The 23,401-nt window shown below is 47.9% G+C and overlaps 1 protein-coding gene across 1 annotated transcript; it reads right to left on the reverse strand.

Moving 5' to 3' along the window:
* Positions 1–5,971: 5,971 nt before the first annotated feature.
* On the reverse strand, positions 5,972–13,423 carry LOC117058791 (zinc finger protein 850-like; the record flags this gene model as incomplete). The annotated part of the gene is made up of 3 exons (XM_033170160.1): positions 13,363–13,423; positions 12,170–12,252; positions 5,972–8,140 (listed from the first exon to the last, which is right to left on the reverse strand). Coding segments are annotated over exons 1-3 (2,313 nt in total), but the record flags the coding sequence as incomplete, so codon positions are not given.
* Positions 13,424–23,401: the final 9,978 nt, after the last annotated feature.

The raw sequence follows: 23,401 nt of genomic DNA on the forward strand, positions 1-23,401 counted from the left end.
CAGGACTGGAGCCTCTGCTCCTTGACTTGGGGGCCCCCCTGCATCCCAGGGACCCCCCTCTTCTCCCCAATGCACCCTTTGCAAGCGGAGCAAAGACTCACCAGATTCCCGGAGGCGCCAGGGATGCAGCACGTGCAGAAGAGAGAGACAAAGGCCCCCTCCTCCTTTTGTAGGGAGGCGCGCAGAGGGAGGGGCTTTTGCTCGGGAGTTTCTCTCCCCCGCCCCCCACCCCACCGCCTTTATTTCCTCTCCTCTACAGGAATCCCACTCAATCTCTTTTAACCCTTGGCAAGCCAGCGCCCCCAGCTCCCCGCTCTCTCCCTCTCCATCTGGTGTCCATCGCTGGGTCCTGTGGGAGGGAGTTCCACAGTTTAACTGCACTGCGGAAAGTGTTTCTGTCCTGAATCTTCCGACATTCACTTTCAGTGGGTGCCCTTGAGTTCCCGTGTTCACAGAGGGGGAGAAAAACTTTCTCTCTCTCCACTTTCTCCAGGGCATTCATAAGTTAGAAACTTCCACCAAGGTGCCTCTAACTTGGCTTTCTCTAAAGAGCCCCAAACGCTGGAACCTTTCTTCACAGGAAAGTCGGCCACGCCACCCCCTTGGTCATTTTGGCAGCCCTTTTCTGAACCTTGTCCAACTCCTCAAATGTCCTTCATGAGGAGAGGCGACTGTGCCCCACATGAGGTTACCCCACATGTGACCAGTGGGGGGGGGGGCTGCAGGGCTCTTTCCTGGGCCTGTTGTTGCTCAATCTGTCTATAAACGCCTTGGGTGGAGGAATTGAGGGGATCCTCATCCAATTTACAGATGACGCCTAATTGAGAGGAGCAGCTAATGCCACAGAAGACAGAATTGGAATTTAAGATTACCATTAGAGATGGGAGAACTCGGGGCAAGCTAACAAAATGAATTTCCATAGGAACAAATGTTCCTATGGAAATTCATTTTGTTAGCTTGCCCCGAGTTCTCCAATCTCTAATGGGAACAAATGTTCCTATGGAACTTAGGCAGGAAGAACCAGATGCACAGATATAGGAATGGGGGGGGGGGGCAGCTGGCTTACTAGCAGTGCATGTGAAAAAGATCTGGGGGTCTCGGTGGACCACAAGCTCAACATGAGTTTACAGTCAAAACAAGATAAAAAATAATTTAAAAAATTCCTTCCAGTAGCACCTTAGAGACCAACTAAGTTTGTTCTTGGTATGAGCTTTCGTGTGCATGCACACTTCTTCAGGTAGGGGTCTGGCGCATCTCCTTCTCTGCTGAGGGGACTCAGGCGCAGCGTCCCCCTTGGGCTCCGCCGCCAGTCTCCCGCGGGGCACCCTCCGAGGAAGAAGTCCCCTCAGGAGCGCAGCGCAAGGCAGCTCCCGCCCGCCTTGATTTGGCCCTGGCGCCCTCCGTCCTCTCCCCTTCTTCCCCACTGACCGGGACTCCGAGAGGGAAGCGACGAACAGGCGCTCGGAGCCCGATCTTCCCTCCCAGCCTACGTTCGCCTCTCTCGGAGCCCTCTCTTGCCCGGCAAAGGGGAGGGGGGTTGGCGAGCAAGGAGCCTGATAAGCAGGCAGGGCCCTAGCTAGGGGGTGGGGAGAGGTGGGCCCCTCCCACGGGGGGGGGGGCAAAATCCGCTAAAAATATATCCATGAATATATCTATAAACAAAAGCATCGCTTATTGCCGGACAGCTGGTCAACTTCGAGGTGGGCGCAGCAGCAGCAGCAATAGCCGCTCGGAGACTGGCTGGACGGAAAGGGAACTGGAGGAGGCTGCAGCGCCCCCGGGCACCCTCAAAATGTGTTTGTGTGGAGACGGAGGCGTCGCCAGGAGAAGCGGCTCTGGCCGAACAGAAGCCCACCGATCCTGCCGTGTGTGTGTGTGTGTGTGTGTGTGTGTGTGTGTGTGTGTGTGTGTAGGGGAGTGCGCACGCATGTGTGTGCCAAGTGGATCCCTGGCTTCAGACCCAGGATCGACTCTGCGCAGCCTCTGCCCTGGTTTCCTGCCTGCCGCTCTTGAAGCAGTACGTGGACCGAGAACTCCCAGAAGTGCAAGCTGGACTTCGAAGGGGCAGAGGAACCAGAGACCAAATTGCAAACATGCGCTGGATTATGGAGAAAGCTGGAGAGTTCCAGAAAAACATCTACTTCTGCTTCATTGACTACGCAAATCTCTATGTGGGACAAGAAGCTACAGTTAGAGCTGGATATGGAATAACTGATTGGTTCAAAATTGGGAAAGGAGTAGACAAGGCTGTATATTGTCTCCCTGCTTATTTAACTTATATGCAGAATTCATCATGCGAAAGGCTGGGCTGGATGAATCCCAAGCCGGAATTAAGATTGTCAGAAGAAATATCAACAACCTCAGATATGCTGATGACACAACCTTGATGGCAGAAAGTGAGGAGGAATTAAAAAAAACCTTTTAATGAGGGTGAAAGAGGAGAGCGCAAAATATGGTCTGAAGCTCAATATCAAAAAAATTAAGATCATGGCCTCTGGTCCCATCACCTCCTGGCAAATAGAAGGGGAAGAAATGGAGGCAGTGAGAGATTTCACTTTCTTGGGCTCCATGGTCAAAACAAAATCAAAAATTCTTTCCAGTAGCACCTTAGAGACCAACTGAGTTGGGCTCCATGATCACTGCAGATGGTGGCAGCAGTCATGAAATTAAAAGACGCCTGCTTCTTGAGAGGAAAGCAATGACAAACCTAAACAGCATTTTAAAAAGCAGAGACATCACCTTGCCGACAAAGGTCCATATGGTTAAAGCTATGGTTTTCCCAGTAGTGATGTATGGAAGTGAGAGCTGGACCATAAAGAAGACTGATCACCGAAGAATTGATGCTTTTAAATTATGGTGCTGGAGGAGACACTTGAGTCCCATGGACTCTCTATATTCTGCTCTGGTCAGACCTCACCTGGAGTACTGTGTCCAGTTCTGGGCACCACAGTTCAAGAAGGATACTGACAAGCTGGAACGTTTCTAGAAGAGGGCAACCAAAATGGTCAAAGGCCTGGAAACAATGCCTTATGAGGAACGGCTTAGGGAGCTGGGTATGTTTAGCCTGGAGAAGAGAAGGTTAAGGGGTGATATGATAGCCATGTTCAAATATATAAAAGGATGTCAAATAGAGGAGGGAGAAAGGTTGTTTTCTGCTGCTCCAGAGAAGCAGACACGGAGCAATGGATTCAAACTACAAGAAAGAAGATTCCACCTAAACATTAAGAAGAACTTCCTGACAGTGAGAGCTGTTCGGCAGTGGACTTTGCTACCAAGGAGTGTGGTGGAGTCTCCTTCTTTGGAGGTCTTTAAGCGGAGGCTTGACAGCCATCTGTCAGGAATGCTTTGATGGTGTTTCCTGCTTGGCAGGGGGTTGGACTGGATGGCCCTTGGGGTCTCTTCCAACTCTAGGATTCTATGACTGCAAAAAGATCAAACCTATCCATTCTGAAGGAAATCAGCCCTGAGTGCTCACTGGAAGGACAGATCCTGAAGCTGAGGCTCCAATACTTTGGCCACTTCATGAGGAGAGAAGACTCCCTGGAAAAGACCCTGATGCTGGGAAAGATTGAGGGCACAAGGAGAAGGGGATGACAGAGTACGAGATGGTTGGACAGTGTTTTCGATGCTACCAACATGAGACTGACCAAACTGTGGGAGGCAGTGAAAGATAGGCGTGCTCTGGTCCATGGGGTCACAAAGAGTCGGACATGACTGAACAACAACAACAACTCTTGAAGTGCATTATGTATTGAGACTGAAATCAATGGGGGCTGTTCAGCCACCAATCAGGGTCCGCCTGCTGGTGCGACCTAACCAATCACAGAAGCGTAAGGGCAGGCGAACGCTCCAATCAGAAGTAAGTACACCAACAGGCAGTTTCAGGAAGAGAGTTTTCGCATATTTTCTCCAGTCTTTCTCTGGTGGGTTTTTACGCAGTTTGGGGTCCCATTGAAGTTGCTGTTTAAACCTGATTTTATGGAATAAAAGAGATTAAAGACACCATGCAGACTCTGTCTCCTTCCAAGCTGTATATTGAACAAAGTGCTTTCCCGCAAGGCCCTAAAGCCCGGGTGCAAGGAGGATACGTTTCCTCCGCCCGAGTTGCTCCCTATCTCTGGCCTGGCTGTCCAGTTCCCCCCACCTGGCGCGCTTCAGCAATGGAAGCACATTAGAGAGACCCCTCACTATCCTTGTCCCTGGGGGTCATCTCCCACATCTTTGGGTCCCTTTGAGTGCCCTTCGATTTATGACCCCCCCCCTCCCTCCTCGCACCATGTCTAGGATGAGGAGAGAAACAGGGAGAGGTTCTCTCCATCCACACCGGGCGAACATGGATAAACATCCATCTGATGGAATGTCCATCTCTGTCATGTGTGTCCCCCCCAAGCCGCCCCTCCTTCCAAGTCCTCTCGCCTCTCAGAAGATGCTTCAGTCCTCCCATCAACTGGCTGCCATCCGATGAGAACAGGTAGAAGACTAGGTACAAACAATATGAGTTTTGATGTGCCTAGTGTGGGAATGTTTAGGAGTGTGGATGAGTATATATTATTTATATATCTCAATCCCAGCTTGTGTGAGCAAGCTCCAAACTTAGCAGAGTTTACATTCCCTTTTAAAACACAGCAGAAAACGTTTGCATAGGCTTGCTTAAGCCAGCTATATTCCTGGTATATTCCCCTTGTTCCCTCTTAAAAGTAAAGATACAAGACAGCACTGATTATTAGATTTAAAAGGAGTTTACTTACAGACATCCAAGAGTTACAGTACATGCTTCAAGGAGGCAGACAAACTTAGATAAATGTATTTACATGCAGTGAAGCTGCTTCCATGAGGGAACAGGCTTCACCTCTGCTTCTCTCAGCTGCAGGCTGAGAGAGAGCATGCTGCTTCTTCAAAGGATGAGGCAAAATGGAGAGTCTTCTTTGGGATCTTCCTCCCAGGTAAGACCACACCTACTTCTGGTTCCTGTAACTCAGTCCAGGTAAACAGGAAGTTAAGCCTGGAGGACTGAGTTACCTTCATGTCCTCTCTAGGAGTGTTGTGTTTGGCTGCTCTGTGTTTACATCCCACACCTAGAACATGCTAAAGATGGAGGACTGCCAAGAACATGCTAAGAGCATGCCACTCAGGAACATGAGACTTAGATGCACAGTGAGAAAAGCATATAAGATTAGTCTGTTTCGGACAGAGGTGTGTGTCAGGCGCAGTTGAGCTGCCTGACAGCCACCCTCTAGGTCTGGCCAACCTAGAGAAGGTATGCGTGTGTGTGTGATTGCGAGTGTGTCTGAGTGCATGTTCCCTTGTCCTGTTAAGTGTTAGGTTTGTTAATCAATAAAGCAATGTTACATAGAAATTCAAATACGTGTTGGTTGTCTGATTGCTTATTTGTGTTCTCTCTCTGGAGTGCACTTTGTCTCATTCATGCTAAACATCTAAACAGATAAGGAACCTGTTTATTATTTACACAGTTATTCTCAAAAATTGAAAAGGAGGTGAAGATCCATGTAACACCACAAGAACATAACAAGAAAGAAGATTCTGACTGAACAGCAAGAAGATGCATTGCAGTTGCTCACACTAGACGACCCTTCACAAAGCTACTATTCTATAATTCCAGGATTTCCCCCGCTGTGAGTTCTTTCATTGGAAGTGAGATTCCCTTCCAACTCAAGCTCTTCCCACATTCCAAGCACTATTCGAGTTTCTCCGTCATATGAACTCTTTGGTGGGAATTGAGACGGGACCTGTCCCTGAAGTTCTTTCCACACTCTTGACATTGAAATGGTTTCTCTCCAGTGTGAATTCTCTGATGTCGAAGGAAGTGTTTTTTTGCAGTAAACCTCTTCTGGCATTCCAAGCACTGATATGGTTTCTCCCCTGTATGGATTCTGAGGTGAGAAGTGAGTGTGTCCTTCCTGGAGAAGCTCTTTCCACACTCCACACAGTGGTATGGTTTTTCTCCTGTATGAATTCTTTGGTGGGAAGTGAGACAGGACCTGTCCCTGAAGTTCTTTCCACACTCTTGACATTGAAATGGTTTCTCTCCAGTGTGAATTCTCTGGTGTCGATGGAAGTGTTTGTTTGTACTAAACCTCTTCTTGCATTCCAAGCACTGATATGGTTTCTCCCCACTGTGAATTCTTTGATGGGAAGTGAGACTGTCCTTCCTGAGGTAGCCCTTTCCACATTCCACACACTGGTATGGTTTCTCTCCACTGTGAATACTGTGATGTCGACGGAAATATTGGCTTGTAGGAAAAGACTCCCCACATTCCAAGCACTTATAGGGTTTCTCCCCTGTATGAATTCTTTGATGGGAAGCGAGACATGAGCTCCGCCTGAAGCTCTTCCCACAATCCAAGCACTGATATGGTTTCTCCCCAGTGTGAATTGTCTTATGTCGATGGCAGTCTCTTTTTGTAGTAAAGAACTTCTCACATTCCAAACACTGAAATGGTTTCTCCCCTGTATGAATTATTCGATGGGACATGAGACAGGTCCTCGTCCTGAAGGTCTTCCCACATTCCAAGCACTTATATGGTTTCTCCCCTGTATGAATTCTTTGATGGGAAGTGAGACATGATCTCTTCCTGAAGCTCTTCCCACATTCCAAGCAGTGAAATGGTTTCTCCCCTGTATGAATTCTTTGATGGGTAGTGAGACTTTTCTTTTGACTGAAGCTTTCCCCACATTCCAAGCACTGATATGGTTTCTCCCCGGAATGAATTCTTTCATGAGAAGTGAGAGTTTCCTCCAAGGGGAATTTCATTCCACACTCTTGGCATTGAAATGGTTTCTCCCGAGTGTGAATTCTCTTATGTTTCCATAACTTTTTTCTTGCAGCAAAGCACTTCCCACATTCCAAGCACTTATGTGGTTTCTCCCCTGTGTGAATATTTAGATGGGAAGTAAGGCTATTCTTGCGACTGAAGGTCTTCCCACATTCCAAGCAGTGAAATGGTTTCTCCCCTGTATGAATTCTTTGATGTGAAGTCAGAACACCACTCTGACTAAAGCTCTTTCCACATTCCAAGCACTGATATGGTTTCTCCCCTGTATGAATTCTTTGATGGGAAGTGAGACATGATCTCGTCCTGAAGGTCTTCCCACATTCCAAGCAGTGAAATGGTTTCTTCCCTGTATGAATTCTTTGATGGGTAGTGAGACTTCCCTCTTGACTGAAACTCTTCCCACATTCGAAGCACTGATATGGTTTCTCCCTGGAATGAATTCTTTCATGAGAAGTGAGAGTTTCCTCCAAGGGGAATCTCATTCCACACTCTTGGCATTGAAATGGTTTCTCCCGAGTGTGAATTCTCTTATGTTTCCATAACTTTTTTCTTGCAGCAAAGCACTTCCCACATTCCAAGCACTTATGTGGTTTCTCCCCTGTGTGAATATTTAGATGGGAAGTAAGGCTATTCTTGCGACTGAAGGTCTTCCCACATTCCAAGCAGTGAAATGGTTTCTCCCCTGTATGAATTCTTTGATGTGAAGTCAGAACACCACTCTGACTAAAGCTCTTTCCACATTCCAAGCACTGATATGGTTTCTCTCCTGTATGAATTCTTTGATGGGAAGTGAGACATGCTCTCGTCCTGAAGGTCTTCCCACATTCCAAGCAGTGAAATGGTTTCTTCCCTGTATGAATTCTTTGATGGGTAGTGAGACTTCCCTCTTGACTGAAACTCTTCCCACATTCGAAGCACTGATATGGTTTCTCCCTGGAATGAATTCTTTCATGAGAAGTGAGAGTTTCCTCCAAGGGGAATCTCATTCCACACTCTTGGCATTGAAATGGTTTCTCCCGAGTGTGAATTCTCTGATGTCGCCATAACCTTTTTCTTGCAGCAAAGCACTTCCCACATTCCAAGCACTTATGTGGTTTCTCCCCTGTATGAATATTTAGATGGGAAGTAAGGCTATCCTTCCGACTGAAGCTCTTTCCACATTCCAAGCACTTATATGGTTTCTCCCCTGTATGAATTCTTTGATGGGAAGTGAGACGTGATCTCTTCCTGAAGGTCTTCCCACATTCCAAGCAGTAAAATGGTTTCTCCCCTGTATGAATATTTAGATGGGAAGTAAGGCTATTCTTCTGACTAAAGCTCTTTCCACATTCCAAGCACTGATATGGCTTCTCCACTGTGTGGGGTTTTTTGTACTGTCCTTTATTCTTAATTTCTAATTCATCACCATCTGCAACAAAGGGAGGAACAGATCAGAACCCAAGAAAGAAATGGAGCTCCTAGTTTTTGAATAATGCTCAAGAACATTTGTGATAAAGGAAGATCTGAATGGAGTTTGATGGGAAATCTTACTGCAGAGTTCACTGCCTTTGCTGACTGACATTCACTGTCATATTTATGGGAAATTCAGATTCAAAAGGCCTGTTCTTTTCAGGTTTGAAATTTCTTTGGCTCAATCATTGAATCAACTCCATCTGCAAGGTCAGAGGTCTATTTGAATATGAATTGGATTCTCTGTTTACCAATTACTTAGAGTCCAGGGGAGAATTAAACTGCTGGGTAATGACAGAATTCTAAATGGGTCTGGAAAATATATCAAAAAGCTCAAAACTAATTACTGGTGATTTCAAAAGATTAAAATGAATATATAGTTCTGAGACTTGGTTTTTAACTTCAAAGCTACTTTGTTCGTAAATCTCCTTTCTCTGTTAGTTTTTCCTATGCGGAACGGACTGAAAACCGATGGTAACTTTTTATAAGTGCAGAGAAGCGGAGATGATCAAAGGAGAACTAATAAATAATAATTAGTAAATTATAGCAAAAATAACACTGAATGCCTTTTGATTTTTGATATGCCATAACCATCAGCTAAGAGATTATATGTGCAGAATGGCTGGAGAGGTTTGAGAGAGGGTGCAGGTGAGAGAATGGACAGGATCTGTTGGGGGGAAAGACCTGAGACAGCAGTAGATGAAGAAAAGTCAACAGCTTTACAACGGAAGGAAGGAAGGAAGGAAGGAAGGAAGGAAGGAAGGAAGCTGTTCAGAAGCCAGAAGAGATTTACAGTGGTACCTCTGGCTACGAATGGGATCCATTCCAGAGGCCTGGCCGTATTCGGTGCATGCGTGAGCAGCAAAACATAGAAGTAAACCATTCAGGAACTTCCAGGTTGCCGCGGGACGCAACATGAAAAGATGCAACACAAGGTATGACTGTATGGACGACTGGAGGTGGCAAAGACTGAATACTGAGTTGGAAATTAATACACAGGCAGAAAAAGCTTCTCATCTATTGGAAATCAGTTTGGAGAAAGACTGAAAGAACTGGCGTAAGAAGAACTTGTTTCCTTTTTCTTTGAACTGCAATGATCAATTGGAAATAGGACTGTATTTCATGGCACAAAGTTTGATTTAAGGAAGGCAGAAATGGCAAATAAGTAGGAAATATGATATTGTTAAGATTTGTCAGAACCCTTGACGAGAATTCATCATAATGAACTGGAAAAGGCCATATTGGAAATTTAATGAGAAGAACCAATGAACTTTCTGACTGGATAAAGGTGAAGCCAAGAGGCCTGGAAGGAAAGATTGAGAAATATGATCTTGCAGAATGAGAAAAGAACGGATATCAATAAAGCTAGAAGCTGGAATGCATAATTTGAATATTTTGAATAATTGTTTTATACATAATTGGCAACAGAGAAGCAGAAGACGCTCCTTTCCTTTATATTTTATCTTGTTTCTTATCCTGTTTTCATGTTAGCTGTTTGTCAGTTTCATCTACATGTATGTTTTATTTTTTGAAGCTTCCTGTCTTGGAGGAAGGAGGATACACACAGGAAGGTGATGGTGAGAAGATGAAGGGCTGAGGAAAGGGGAAGAGGCTCCCAGGTGAGAGCTGGGAGGGTTCGCTCTTCTGTGTGGGGAATAAGGATATTGTAATGAACAGATTTCTGCTCTTATTCCCTTATGGGGTACACAAGAGCCCTTGTAGAGTCCCTTGCATGTTCTCCATCGGTGGGAGGAAATAACAGAGGCCAACCAGAGAATATTGAGAAGCAAAAGAGCTAGTAAGCCTGATCTTTATTAAAGCTGTTGCAACCGGGTGTTTTCCCCACACACAGGAGAGCGGGAAAGGACCCAGAACAAAGGAGTGCCTGTCCTTATATAGAAATTCAAAATTGCCCAGGCTGCCTTCCAAGACCACCCGCAGAAGCATCAGACATACATCACCCACCCCAGATACCTTCTGTCTGCAGGTTTATGTGATAATGCCTTATCTGGTTGCCTTTTCTGAGTAGCCTGACCATTCCTTTGAGATAGTAATGACTGCAATTCCTGAGACAATGGGCATGTTCCCTCACCCCCTCCTTCCTTGCAGCCAAACATTTTGTCAGTTTGGGAGTGAAAAATAGTTTCAGGGCTGTTGTTCCTGTGCTGCTTCACACACGTGGCCCATACACTTGTATACGTGTCAGCTTTGTACACTTATGAACAATTATTATATACATGACCTTAATATTCTTACAACAGTATAAAGAGCTTCACCTTATTATTCTCTCATATTTGTTTTTTCTCTTCCTTTCTTTTTCTCTTTTCTGGTAACTTTCCTAGCTTTCTTTTTTAGACGAGTTTGACTTTTATTGCATTTCAAGTGTAAGACTTTAAATAAAAATCAATTTTTTAAATAAAAAGTCCCTTTGCTCCACCGAAAAACGGACAGAAAAAAACCTGGCAGAAGCCACTTCCACTTCCCTGAACACTCAGAAAGCCCATCCACATCCTGATCCCTGTGCAAAAAGGCAGAAGCGGAGGAACAATATTCACAGACAAAACAGTCCCTAGCCCTTCATGCAAGGTGAGCTGTAGGCGTGTGAGAATCCCAGGTGCTCCAGGTGGCAACATTGGGATCCATCAAAATATGGGAGGTTTGTCCCAGAGAAATACCATATTTTTCACCCCATAAGACGTACTTTTTTCCTCCTAAAAAGTAAGGGGAAATATCTGTGCGTCTTATGGAGCGAATGGTGGTCCCTGGAGCTGAATTTCCCAGGGGCCAAAAGAGGATCATGCTTTTTATTTTCCAAAGAGAAAAGGGGGTGTTGAAAGGACCCCACTCAGCAGCTGATCAGCAAGAGATTGGGAGAGAGATAAGAGTCCCGGCTCCCCTTCAGCCCCGCCCTCTTGCCCAGGCTTCCATTGTTGAATGTGCTGCAGAGGGAGGTTGTTTGTTTCCCCACCGATATGTGACTGGCTGATTAGATTATCTGCCTGGAAACTGTAGAAATGGCTCCCTTTCCTTTAGAAGCTGCAGAAATGTGAGTTGAACCCCATAAAAGGGGGCTTTTCCTCTTTGCTTTTCCCCCTTTGCAAAAAAAGCTGAAAAACGTTTAGCTGATTCTCAAAAAAACAGGGCTTATTTTTTCTCTTGTTTCCTCCTCTAAAATCGAGGTGCGCCCTATGAAGCGAAAAATATGGTATCTACTGAATTCCAAAGCAGATATGCTGACCCAACAGGGAACTTTACCCAGAGAGATCATGGTCCTACAAGTCTCCTCCATGACTTCCTGATGCAGAGCTCTCTGGGCAGGATCCAGCAACGCCCACTCCTCAGCCGTGAAACGGACAGCAACATCTTCAAAGGAAACAGAAGCCTGAAAGAAAGAAGGTCCTTCTCTTAGGCAGCATAAATGTTATTTCCTGCACGTTGCTCTTTTGCTTCCTGCCTGGGTTGTTTTAATCAGATTGGTCTGCTGCACATTTTGATTATTGATGTTTATTTTAATGCTTTCATGGAGTTATTTCATAGTGCATTTTAATGATGGGTATGAATCTTAGTGAAAATGGGTGGAACTCCACCTTGTTTTATTCAGATCAATTTGTCTGTGCATGCATGCCAGTTTCCCAAATGGAAGAGTTCCCTCTCTCCTCCCCCTGTGTGTTGTTCTGGGATGGAAAGACTCTGCAGGTGTCCTAAAGACAATTTATAATGAATAATACTAGTGATATTCAGAGTTAAGGTGAAGAGACTACTCATTATCCTCAGGGCATACACCTTCATTAATGGCATTTTCAACCTTTGTTAATGGCAGCTTTGACAGAAGCAATGAGGAGAGGAGAGATTTGTTCTGTCTCAGAACTGCCCTGTCTCCCCCTCCCCTCAGACTCTTCCCCCCCCCCAAGGCTCCTTCCCCCTACCTGATCCGGTTCCTCAGCCACGGCTTCCCCTCCACCAGGATGAAGAGATGGGTGAGGAGGTCTTGCCAGCATCCTTCTTTCACCTGCGAGAGACAAAGGGAAGTGGGGAGCCAGGAGTGCATGGTGCTTGTCTCAGAGGAGACAATTTTTTAAAATAAAATGTTTAAAAAATGTTAAATGTTTAAAATAAAAGCCCATCCACACCCTGATCCCTGTGCAAAAAGGCAGAAGTGGAGGAACAATATTCACAGACAAAAGAGTCCCTGGCCCTCCATGATAATAATAATAATAATAATAATAATAATAATAATAATAATAATAATAATAATAATTTATTTGTATCCCGCCCATCTGGCTGGGTTTCCCCAGCAACTCTGGGCGGCTTCCAACAGAGATTAAAATACAAGAAAATATCACAAATTAAAAACTTCCCTGAACAGGGCTGCCTTCAGGTGTCTTCTGAATGTAAGGTAGTTGTTTATCTCTTTGACATGAGATAGAAGGGAATTCCACAGGGCGGGTGCCACCACCGAGAAGGCCCTCTGCCTGGTTCCCTGTAACTTGGCTTCTTGCAGCAAAGGAACCGCCAGAAGGCCCTCGGAGCTGGACCTCAGTGTCCGGGCTGAATGATGGGGGTGGAGACGCTCCTTCAGGTATACTGGACCAAGGCTGTTTAGGGCTTTCAAGGTCAGCACCAACACTTTGAATTGTGCTCGGAAACGTACTGGGAGCCAATGTAGGTCTTTCAGGACCGGTGTTATGTGCTGTCGGCGGCCGTCTGCAGTCACCAGTCTGGCTGCCGCATTCTGGATTAGTTGTAGTTTCTGGGTCACCTTCAAAGGTAGCCCCATGTAAAGTGCATTGCAGTAGTCCAAGCGAGAGATAACTAGAGCATGCACCACTCTGGCGAGACAGTCCGCGGGCAGGTAGGTCTTAGCCTGCGTACCAGATGGAGCTGGCAGACAGCTGCCCTGGATACAGAATTAACCTGTGCCTCCATGGACAGCTGTGAGTCCAAAATGACTCCCAGGCTGCGCACCTGCTCCTTTAGGGGTACAGTTACCCCATTCAGGATCAGGGAGTCCTCCACACCAGCCCACCCTCTGTCCCCAAGAACAGTACTTCTGTCTTGTCAGGATTCAACCTGAGTCCATTAACCGCCATCCATCCTCCAACCGCCTCCAAGCACTCACACAGGAACTTCTCTGCCTTCGATTTAAAAGAGGGAGAGCTGGGTATCGTCCGCATATTCATGGACACCCAGCCCAAACCCCCTGAGGATCTCTCCCAGCGGCTTCATATAGATGCTAAAAAGCATAGGGGAGAAGACAGAAGCCTGAGGCACCCCAAAAGTGAGAGCCCAGGGGTCTGAACACTCACCCCCACCACCACCACTTTCTGGACACGGCCCAGGTGAGCTGTGGGCATGTGAGAATCCCAGGTGCTCCAGGTGGCAACACTGGGATCCATCAAAATATGGTGGGTTTGTCCCAGAAAAATATCTATTGAATTCCAAAGCAGATATGATGAGCCAACAGGGAACTTTACCCAGAGAGATCATGGTCCTATAAGTCTCCTCCATGACTTCCTGATGCAGAGCTCTCTGGGCAGGATCCAGCAACGCCCACTCCTCAGCCGTGAAACGGACAGCGACATCTTCAAAGGAAACTGAAGCCTGAAAGAAAAATATCCTTCTCTTAGGCAGCATAAAGATTATTTCCTGCACGTTGCTCTTTTGCTTCCTGCCTGGATTGTTTTAAGCGGATTGGTCTGATGCACATTTTGATTATTGATGTTTATTTTAATGCTTTAATGGAATTCTTTCATAGTGCATTTTAATTATGGGTATGAATCTTAGTGAAAATGGGTGGAACTCCACCTTGTTTTATTCAGATCATTCTTTGCAAGAATTTCAGTTTGCCAAATGGAAGATTTCCCTCTCTCCTCTCACTGTGTGTTGTTCTGGGATGGAAAGACTCTGCAGATGTCCTAAAGACAATTTATAATGAATAATGCTAGTGATATTCAGAGTTAAGGTGAATTGGCAACTCATTATCCTCAGGGCATACACCTTCATTAATGGCATTTTCAGCCTTTCTTAAGGGCAGCTTAGACAGAAGCAGTAAAGAGGGGAGAGAAACGCCATGTCTCCCCCACCCCTCAGCCTCTTTCCCCCCCAGGCTCCTTCCCCCTACCTGATCCGGTTCCTCAGCCTCGGCTTCCCCTCCACCAGGATGAAGAGATGGATGAGGAGGTCTTGCCGGCATCCTTCTTTCACCTGCGAGAGACAAAGGGAAGTGGGGAGCCAGGAGTGCATGGTGCTTCTCTCAGAGGGGTATTTGGGAGTTTGCCCACATTTCATAGTTTAGTTATGTTAAAATACATCTCTTGTCCTTCCCTCAGATATTGAAAGAACCCAGAGATTAGTTCCAGTGTCAACACAATGTGGCCAGACTGAGAAAAAGCTCCTTCCTCCTTACCCAGCGGCCTCTCTCTGGTGTCCAGCGAAGTCTTCTCTGCCTCAGAGGAATCAGGACCCGTTTCTGGCAACTGATCCTTTCCCTGAAATAATTTGTAATAGAGAATGTGGCAAAGAGTTAGAAATGGCTGGGACAAAAACTTGAGGGGTGTCCAATGTCATTCCCCAAAAAAAGGATGGGATTTAGGGATCTTCTCCCTCCTGTTTGGACCCCCTTGGGAGGATCCACAGGAAAGTCTCTCTCACCTGCTTCTCCACCTGCTTCCTCTCCTCTGCCTGACTCATGAGGAATCCTCTTGCCCTCCTAGGGGGAAAGTGACCAGGCCAAAAGTGGAGGCAACTGAAGGGGTTTCTGTCAGATGAATGAGTCTGGTGGCTCCTGCCTCTCAGTGTTTTCAGTCCAGGAAGGAAGTCAGAATAATCATTCATTTCTTCTGAGTGTAATGTGGACACTAGGCTAGAGTTGCTCTCCCTCCCCCCACCCCCCATTTCAGGGCACTTTCCTTTTCTGATTCTGTCTCATTTTCTAGCACTGTGCATCTCAAACGTCCTCATTTTCTGAGGGCCAGATCCTGATCTGGCCAAACCCCTGAGGGCCAAGTGGGCGAGGCCAAAGCTCATGTGGGCTGGACCAAAGGACAGCACTAAGAAGCAAGAACAATATTGTGTTTTAATCTTGTGTTTTTATGTTGGCAGCTGCTCTGGGACCTTACGGGGAAGGGCAGGTAATGCATAAACATAAAAATAGAAATACTGTGATGTATCTTGACCTCCACACAGCCAGATATGCTTGGGGGTTCTCCTGGATCCACCATCCTCACTGGGGGCTCAGGTGGCCTCAGTGACTAGCAGGATCCCTTTCCAGCTCTGACAGAGAGGACAAGGCCAGGGTCCTCCACGCTCTGGACCCCATGAGGCTATGGCTGTGCCCTCTAGTCAGAGCTGCCCTAGAAGGCGACTCCAAAATGCAGCAGGCCAGGTTCCCTCTCTTTATCCGTTGTATTTCTATCTTCGCCTTTTCTCCAAGGAGCTCAAGGTGGCATCCATGGGGCCACCCCTCCTCCCTGAATCCCCACAACCTTGAGAGCACATCTAATTCCCCTCTTAAAGCAGCTTCTTTGATGGCCAGATAATTTCCTGGCCCAATTCAAGGGGCTCACACTTGACACCCCAAATATGAGAACATCACCAGGACTGGGGCGCAAGAGCCCCCCTCTCCCTGAGCTTCCTTCCAGCAACTGAGATTCAGAAACATCGCTGGGGAGACAAGAGCTCAGCCCTGGGGATGAAGCCGAGCAGAGCCTCTCCCCCTCCCTGCACTGGTCCCAACCTTGTTTCCTGGGGCAGGGAGTTCCATAGGCTTGACTCTGCGTCGCAGGAATAGGTGCTTTCTTTTATTTGCCCCCTCCCCTTTTCCAACAGTCAGGCTTTCCTTTTTATTTCTTCGGTGTGTTTTATGTCCAGTATTTCCGCCCCCCTACAACCTCTGCTAGTAAATGGGACTGATTCCTCAATCTGAAGGGGGATTATTTTCAGTCCCTTTTCTTTCCTCCCCAAAGGGGCGAACAGCGCATGGACCCAAAGGAAGATAATACTTGAAGGGCTCCTGTGACCTCGCCCCCCTCCCGGGCTATGCATAGATGAGAGGGGCAGGAGCCTCTGCTCCTTGACTTGGGGGTCCCCCCTGCTCCCTCCCCTGCATCCCAGGACCCCCCCCCCCTCTTCTCCCCAATGCACCCTTTGCAAGAGGAGCAGAGACTCACCAGATTCCCGGAGGCGCCAGGGATGCAGCATGTGCAGAAGAGGGAGACAAAGGCCCCCCTCCTTTTGTAGGCAGGGGCGAAGAGGGAGGGACTTTTGCTCGGGAGTTTCTCTCCCCCGGCCCCCGGCCCCCACCCCGACCGCCGTTATTTCCTCTCCTCTCCAGGAATCCCACTCAATCCCTTTTAACCCTTGGCAAGCCAGCGCCCCCAGCTCCCCCCTCTCTCCCTCTCCCTCTGGTGTCCCTCTCTGGGTCCTGCGGTGGGGAGTCCCACAATTTAACTCTGCCTTGCATGAAGAAGAGCTTAATTTTATCTGTCCTGAATCTTCCAACATTCTGATTCCTCGGATGTCCTTGAATTCCGCTGTTGGAAGATGGAACTCTCCATCCACATTCTGTAGGCCAGACAGGATTTTACAAACTCCTATCTATTTCCTTTCCTCTCGACCAGTGGTTCCCAATTTGGGGTCGGGCCACCCCTGTTGCACGGAACACACGGTTACACACCCAGGGGGTCCATAGCCCCATCCCTTGTCTCTCCCCCAGGTAAACTGGGGGCAAGCTAACAAAATGAATTTCCATAGGGACAAAGGTCAGGTTCTGCACTTAGGCAGGAAGAAGCAGATGCACAGATATAGGATGGGAGGGGGGGACACCTGGCTCACTAGCAGTGTATGAGAAAAGGATCTGGGGGTCTCGGTGGAGTTCACAGTGTGATGCAGCTGGGGGGGGAGGCGACGGTTCTGGGGGGTCCAGTTCCCCTTGGGCTCAGCTGCCAATCTCCCGCGGGGCTTCCTCCGAGGAAGTCGCCTCAGGAGCTCCCGCCTGCCTTTCTTTCGCCCTCGCGCCCTCCGTCCTTTCCCCTTCTTCCCCACTGACCGGGACCCCGAGAGGGAAGCTCGGAGACCCATCTCCCCTCCCATCCTGCATTCGCCTCTTGCGCCGGCCGATTAGCCAGGGGAGGCGGACTTGGCGAGCAAGGCGCCTGCCCTGCGCGGGATTCAGCCGCAGCCACACGCGCGCCCACACAGCTCTGCGCAAGGGCAGCCCGAGCGCGCCCAGATAAGCAGGCAGGGCCGTAGGGCGAGGTGGGCCCCTGCCAAGGGGGGGGGGGCGCAAAACCGGCTAAAAATATATCCATAAATCTATCTATAAACTAGAGTATCGATTATTGCCGGACAGCTGGTCCACTTCGAGGTGGGCGCAGCAGCAGCAGCAATAGAGCCGCTCGGAGACTGGCTGGACGGAAAGGGAACTGGAGGAGGCTGCGGGAAGAGCGCGCCCCCCCGGGCACCCTCAAAATGTGTTTGTGTAGAGACGGAGGCGTCGCCAGGAGAGAAGCGGCTCCGGCCGAGCAGAAGCCCACCGACCCTGCCGTGCGTGTATGTGTGTGTGTGTGTGTGGAGGGGAGTGCGCGGGCATGTGTGCCTAGTGGACGGATGGTGGAGGAGGGAGCCAGCTCTTGGGGGTCATCTCCCACATCTTGGGGTCCCTTTGAGTGCCCTTCGATTTATGGCCCTCCCCCTCCCCTCCCCGCACCGTCTAGGTAGGATGAGGAGAGAAGCGGGGAAAGGTTCTCTCCATCCAAACACACCACCCTTCCTTCCTTTACCTTTCTCTTGAGGCGAGACACGAGGAACTTCAAATCCACGCTAAACGCCAATGTGGAGAAGTCCTCTTCTCGATGTTTTAGTCCTGCCATCGACTGGCTGACATCCGATGGATCGGGCCCCACAGGCCCCGCCTCCTGTCCTCACAGCGGCCAACCAGGTGCCCATTATGGCAAACCCACAAGCAAGGACTCAGGACAAGAGCCCTCTTCTCCCCTCCTGGGGTTTCCAGCAACTGAGATCCAGAAGCATGGCTGCCTCCAGCTGGGAAGGCAGAGCAGAGCCAGCCTGGCTAGGAGGGGCCATCCATAACCCCCCCCCCCAAGGCCTCTCCTCCTCTTTTAAAGCCATCCTAGTTGGTGGCTCTCACGCATAGCAGCCAACTCCTAGGGGCCACGGTCCCTTCGCCCAGCCAAGAATATATTTGAGGGGCCCAGGCTAGATTGAGCTTCAGTTTCTTGGCTCTCATCCAGTCCGTTACTGAGGCCAGACGCTGGTCCAGCACTTCCACCGCCTCACCTGCAGTTGAGAAGGAGAAAGAGAGCTGACAATGGACTCCAAACCTCCAGGTATCCCCACCCAGTGGATAAACAACGTGGGGGGATTGAGCCCTGAGGAATTCCTCTCTGAAGGCTCCATGGGGCTGAAAAGCATTGGCCAAGCACCCCCCCCCTCTGGGAATGGCCACCCAAGTAGGACCTAGAATCATAGAGTTGGAAGAGACCACAAGGGCCATCCAGTCCAACCCCCTTCCAAGCAGGAAACACCATCAAAGCATTCCTGACAGATGGCTGTCAAGCCTCTGCTTAAAGACCTCCAAAGAAGGAGACTCCACCACACTCCTTGGCAGCAAATTCCACTGTCGAACAGATCTTACTGTCAGGAAGTTCTTCCTAATGTTTAGGTGGAATCTTCTTTCTTGTAGTTTGAATCCATTGCTCTGTGTCCGCTTCTCTGGAGCAGCAGAAAACAACCTTTCACCCTCCTCTATATGACATCCTTTGATATATTTGAACATGGCTATCATATCACCCCTTAACCTTCTCTTCTCCAAGCTAAACATACCCAGCTCCCTAAGCCGTTCCTCATAAGGCATCGTTTCCAGGCCTTTGACCATTTTGGTTGCCCTCCTCTGGACACGTTCCAGCTTGTCAGTATCCTTCTTGAATTGTGGTGCCCAGAACTGGACACAGTATTCCAGGTGAGGTCTGACCAGAGCGGAATACAGTGGTACTATTACTTCCCTTGATCTAGATGTTATACTCCATGCAGCCCAGAATTGCATTGGCTTTTTTTAGCTGCTGCATCACACTGTTGACTCATGTCAAGTTTCTGGTCTACCAAGACTCCTAGATCCTTTTCACATGTACTGTTCTCAAGCCAGGTGTCACCCATCCTGATCCACTGCAAAGCAGGGCCACCCACCCCTAGTTCTGACAGCTGCTCCAGGAGATGGTATCAGAAGTGGCTGAGAGGTTGAGAATTAACAGGGACATGTTCCCCAGTCTCTCTCGAGCGAGCGAGCGAGCAAGAGAGAGAGAGAGAGAGAGAAGTCATCATTCAGGGACACCAAAGCAGTTTCTGTGCCAAAACTGGGACTAAACCCCGATTGAAATGGGTGTAGAAAATCAGTTTCCTCCAAAAGCGCCCAGATCTGGTCCGTGACCACCCACTCCAGAACCTTGCCCAGGAAAGGGAGATGAGCAACCGGCTGGCCGGTAGTCAGGTCTTCCAAGTCCAGGGAAGTTTTATTGCAGAGTGGTTCTACCGCTGCCTCCTTCTAACAGGCAGGGGCATCCTGCAATGCAGGAATCACAGATAAAGCTCCTCTGACAGGTGGCCCCCCCACCTCTGCTTGCAAACCTCCAAGGAAGGAGAGTCCACCATCTCCCAATGGAGTTTGTTCCACTGTCCTGACAGCTCCTATTGTCAAAAAGTCCTTCCTGATGTTTAGTCGTCTTGTAAGAGAAATATTGCTCCTTTTCCCTCATGGGGTACCCAAGAGCCCCTATGGAGTCCTTATGGAGGTTCACTATGGGTAGGAGAATAACAGAGGCCAACCAGAGAATATTGAGAAGCAAAGCAGCTAGTAAGCCTGGTCTTTATTAAAGCTGTTGCAACAGGCTGCTCACTCAGCACACCTGGGAGGGAGGAGGACCCAGAACAATGGTGTCCAAGCTCTTACAGACATTTGAATTGCCTCCCCTGTGGCTCAAGACCACCACCACCACCACCACCCCCCCAAGACATCATACATGCATCACAGAAGGAGGCAGTAATGGGTGTACCTGGACAGCTTGGCCAGTCTTTTCAGATGATAAAGACTTAATTCCTGAGTCCAGGCTCATCCTATTCTTACCCAAATGTGCCCTTAAGGCAAGATTTGTGAGCACAGAGACAAAGGGAGGCTTTTCCCATTTCCATCCAAACTGCAGAGGAATATTTGAGGTCACTGAAAGAGTCACAATGGCTTTAGGAGTGTTTTCCTGTACTGTTTCAGACATGTGGTATTAATATTTATGTATGTGTTTGCCTGCTGCAGTTATGAACATTTATTTTATATCTTAGATCTTATAATCCTCATAACAGTCGGAAGGGCCTTTCCTGTAACTTGAAGACTTTCATTTCAAGTCCTTCCCTCCAGAGCAGGACCAAACAAGCTTGTCATAGAACGAGAGAGAGGGAAGGGACCCACAGAGTCATCTAGCCCAACCCCCGGCGATGCAGGAATCTTTCACACTGATTGGATATTTGCATAGGGGGGCATGCAAGCAGGAGGGGGCATGCCACATTCAGAAAGACGCTGATGCTGGGGCAGGGGGCACCCAGAAAGGAAGCAGGAGACAAGGGGGTTTGTGGGTGGGGAGCTGCTTCTTCCACAAACACCCCCATTGGCTGCCATCTTTGTTTTGGGCTGCGGGTGCCAGACTGGGTGAGTGAGGATGCATGGACAGTGCAGGTGGGGGCCGTGAGATGGATGAAATGCTCCCAGCCCCCCACCAGGGAAACGCTAGGCCTGGCTGGGAAAGGCTGGGCAGGAAGGATGGGGGGGGGAGAGCAACAGCTGGGTTGTGGTCAGGGTGGATAAAAATCAATGGTTTTGGATGAAAAATCTTTCTAAATATAGTTTTCTATGTAAGTTACATTATAGTCCAAAGGCTATGCATTCATTCGTTTGTTTTAAGTTTTTCATGTGTGCTAAAACTCAGTCTAATTTTTTTTATAAAAAATATGTTTAACCACATGAGTTAATAAAAATGGATACATATGCTATACAGTGGTACCTCGGCTTACAGACACTTCAGGTTACAGACTCCACTAACCCAGAAATAGTTCCTTGGGTTAAGAACTTTGCTTCAGGATGATTGTACCGGCAAGAACGAGTCTTTGTGTAGAAACATGATTTAAATCCATTTGATTTCAATCTAATCCACCCTGGTTGTGGTCATGGCGCCTCCGCAAACAGCACCCAGAGGACAGGGTTCAAGGACAAGAACAGGGAGACTGAGGAGACTGTGGTGCTGAAGGGGGGGGCTGGTTGATGACTATGAGGGGCGAGACACACACACCCCCCACCTCCCAGCTAGTTTCTCTCTCCTTCGCTCTGAGTGGTTCTGGCACTGCCCAGCTCTGGGTTCAACAGGAACAGCTGTGAGATGGGTCTGGACAGGGTCTTTCACCAAACTTCACCCCCTTCCCTCCCGCTGCCACCCCAGAGAACCCTTCCCTGGACACTTCACCCCTGACATACTGAGGAATGGAGTGTGTGGTGCAACACAACAGATTTATTAGAAAATAAAGAAGTTCAATGCAACTTTGTGAACATAGAAGATACAAATGTTTCAAATGTTCCCTTTTCTTTTCTTTGCTTTTCTTTGCTTTAACCTTACTGCAACGGTAACAATAGACATGGCAAGGTTGTTTCTCCACTAGGGATCTAACCCACCCCTGTCCACAACTGTCTCTACTGAAGAAACTAGAAAACCATCTGGACCATGAGACCTGGAAGACCTGCTCCCTGCCTTGCAGGCCTTTTCCTGCCAGGTCAGGGAGGGCAGGGCCCAGGTGGACCCCTGGGGAGGTTGTAGCTGCTAGTGCTGTTGTTTTGTATCTTTTTTTTAGATGTTGTTGCAATTTATGTGGACATTTTTTCGTTTGCTTGAGTATTTTTAAATGTTTCATTTATTGGTTATGACTACCTTGCGAGATTTAGTTTGTGAAATCTGTATACCGTATTTTTCGCTCCAGAGGGCGCACCTCATTTTTAGAGGAGGAAACAAGAAAAAAAATATTTTTCTGGTTTTCCTCCTCTAAAAGCCCTGTTTTTTTGAGGATCAGCTAAAGGTTTTGCAGCTTTTTTTGCAAAGGGAGAAAAGCAAAGCTCCTTTTGCAAAGGGGGAAAAGCAAAGAGGAAAAGCTCTGTTTTTATGGGGTTTAACTCACATTTCTGCAGCTTCTAAAGGAAAGGGAGCCTTTTCTACAGTTTCCAGACAGATAATCTAATCAGCCAGTCACATGTTGCTGGGGAAACAAGCAACCTCCCTCTGCAGCACATTCAACAAAGGAGGGTGAGGCTGAAAGGGAGCCAGGGACTCTTATCTCTCTCCCAATCTCTTGCTGATCAGCTGCTGAGCGGGGTCCTTTCAACACCCCCTTTTCTCTTTGTAAAATAAAAAGCATGATCCTCTTTTGGCCCCTGGGCAATTCAGCTCCAGGGACCGCCATTCGCCCCATAAGACGCAGATATTTCCCCTTACTTTTTAGGAGGAAAAAAGTGTGTCTTATGGAGCGAAAAATACAGTACTGCTTTCATCAGAAAACCTCAAGACTGTTCCCACCATTAAAATGCAAAATAAAAACACAAAATACATAATAAAAACAAGATAAAATGAAACAAAGCAATCATCTGCCACCCACAAAAACATTTAAAAGGATAGAGAACGTTTAATAAGCCAAAGGCCTGATTGTTATGTTGTACTTACTCAAACACCCTTCCAAAATCACAGCCAATCACCACTCACCCCAGAATTTGAAACTCCCCCTCTCCCCCAGGTAACATTGCCTTAAATCTATTATAATACTGCACTTACTATTATTACATTAAATGCTTTGCTAGAGGAGTATACAACTTTAAACACAAACACCAGAAAAAAGCACCTAAACATGCACAAAGAACTTCTAAGAGTCTCATGGGAGAGCCAGTGTAGTATATTCCCTAGAGTATTTGAATACACCCTGGGAGACCTGGGTTCAAACCCCTACTTGGCCATGAAGCTCACTGGGCGGCCTTGGGGACCAGACACTGCTTCATAGCCTAACCTACCTCACAGTGGACTCGGTGGTTGAAGTGTATTTTGATTGTTGTAACTTCATGTTTTATA

This window comes from Lacerta agilis, chromosome 14 (genome assembly GCF_009819535.1).
Source record: "Lacerta agilis isolate rLacAgi1 chromosome 14, rLacAgi1.pri, whole genome shotgun sequence".
Lineage (NCBI taxonomy): Eukaryota > Metazoa > Chordata > Lepidosauria > Squamata > Lacertidae > Lacerta > Lacerta agilis.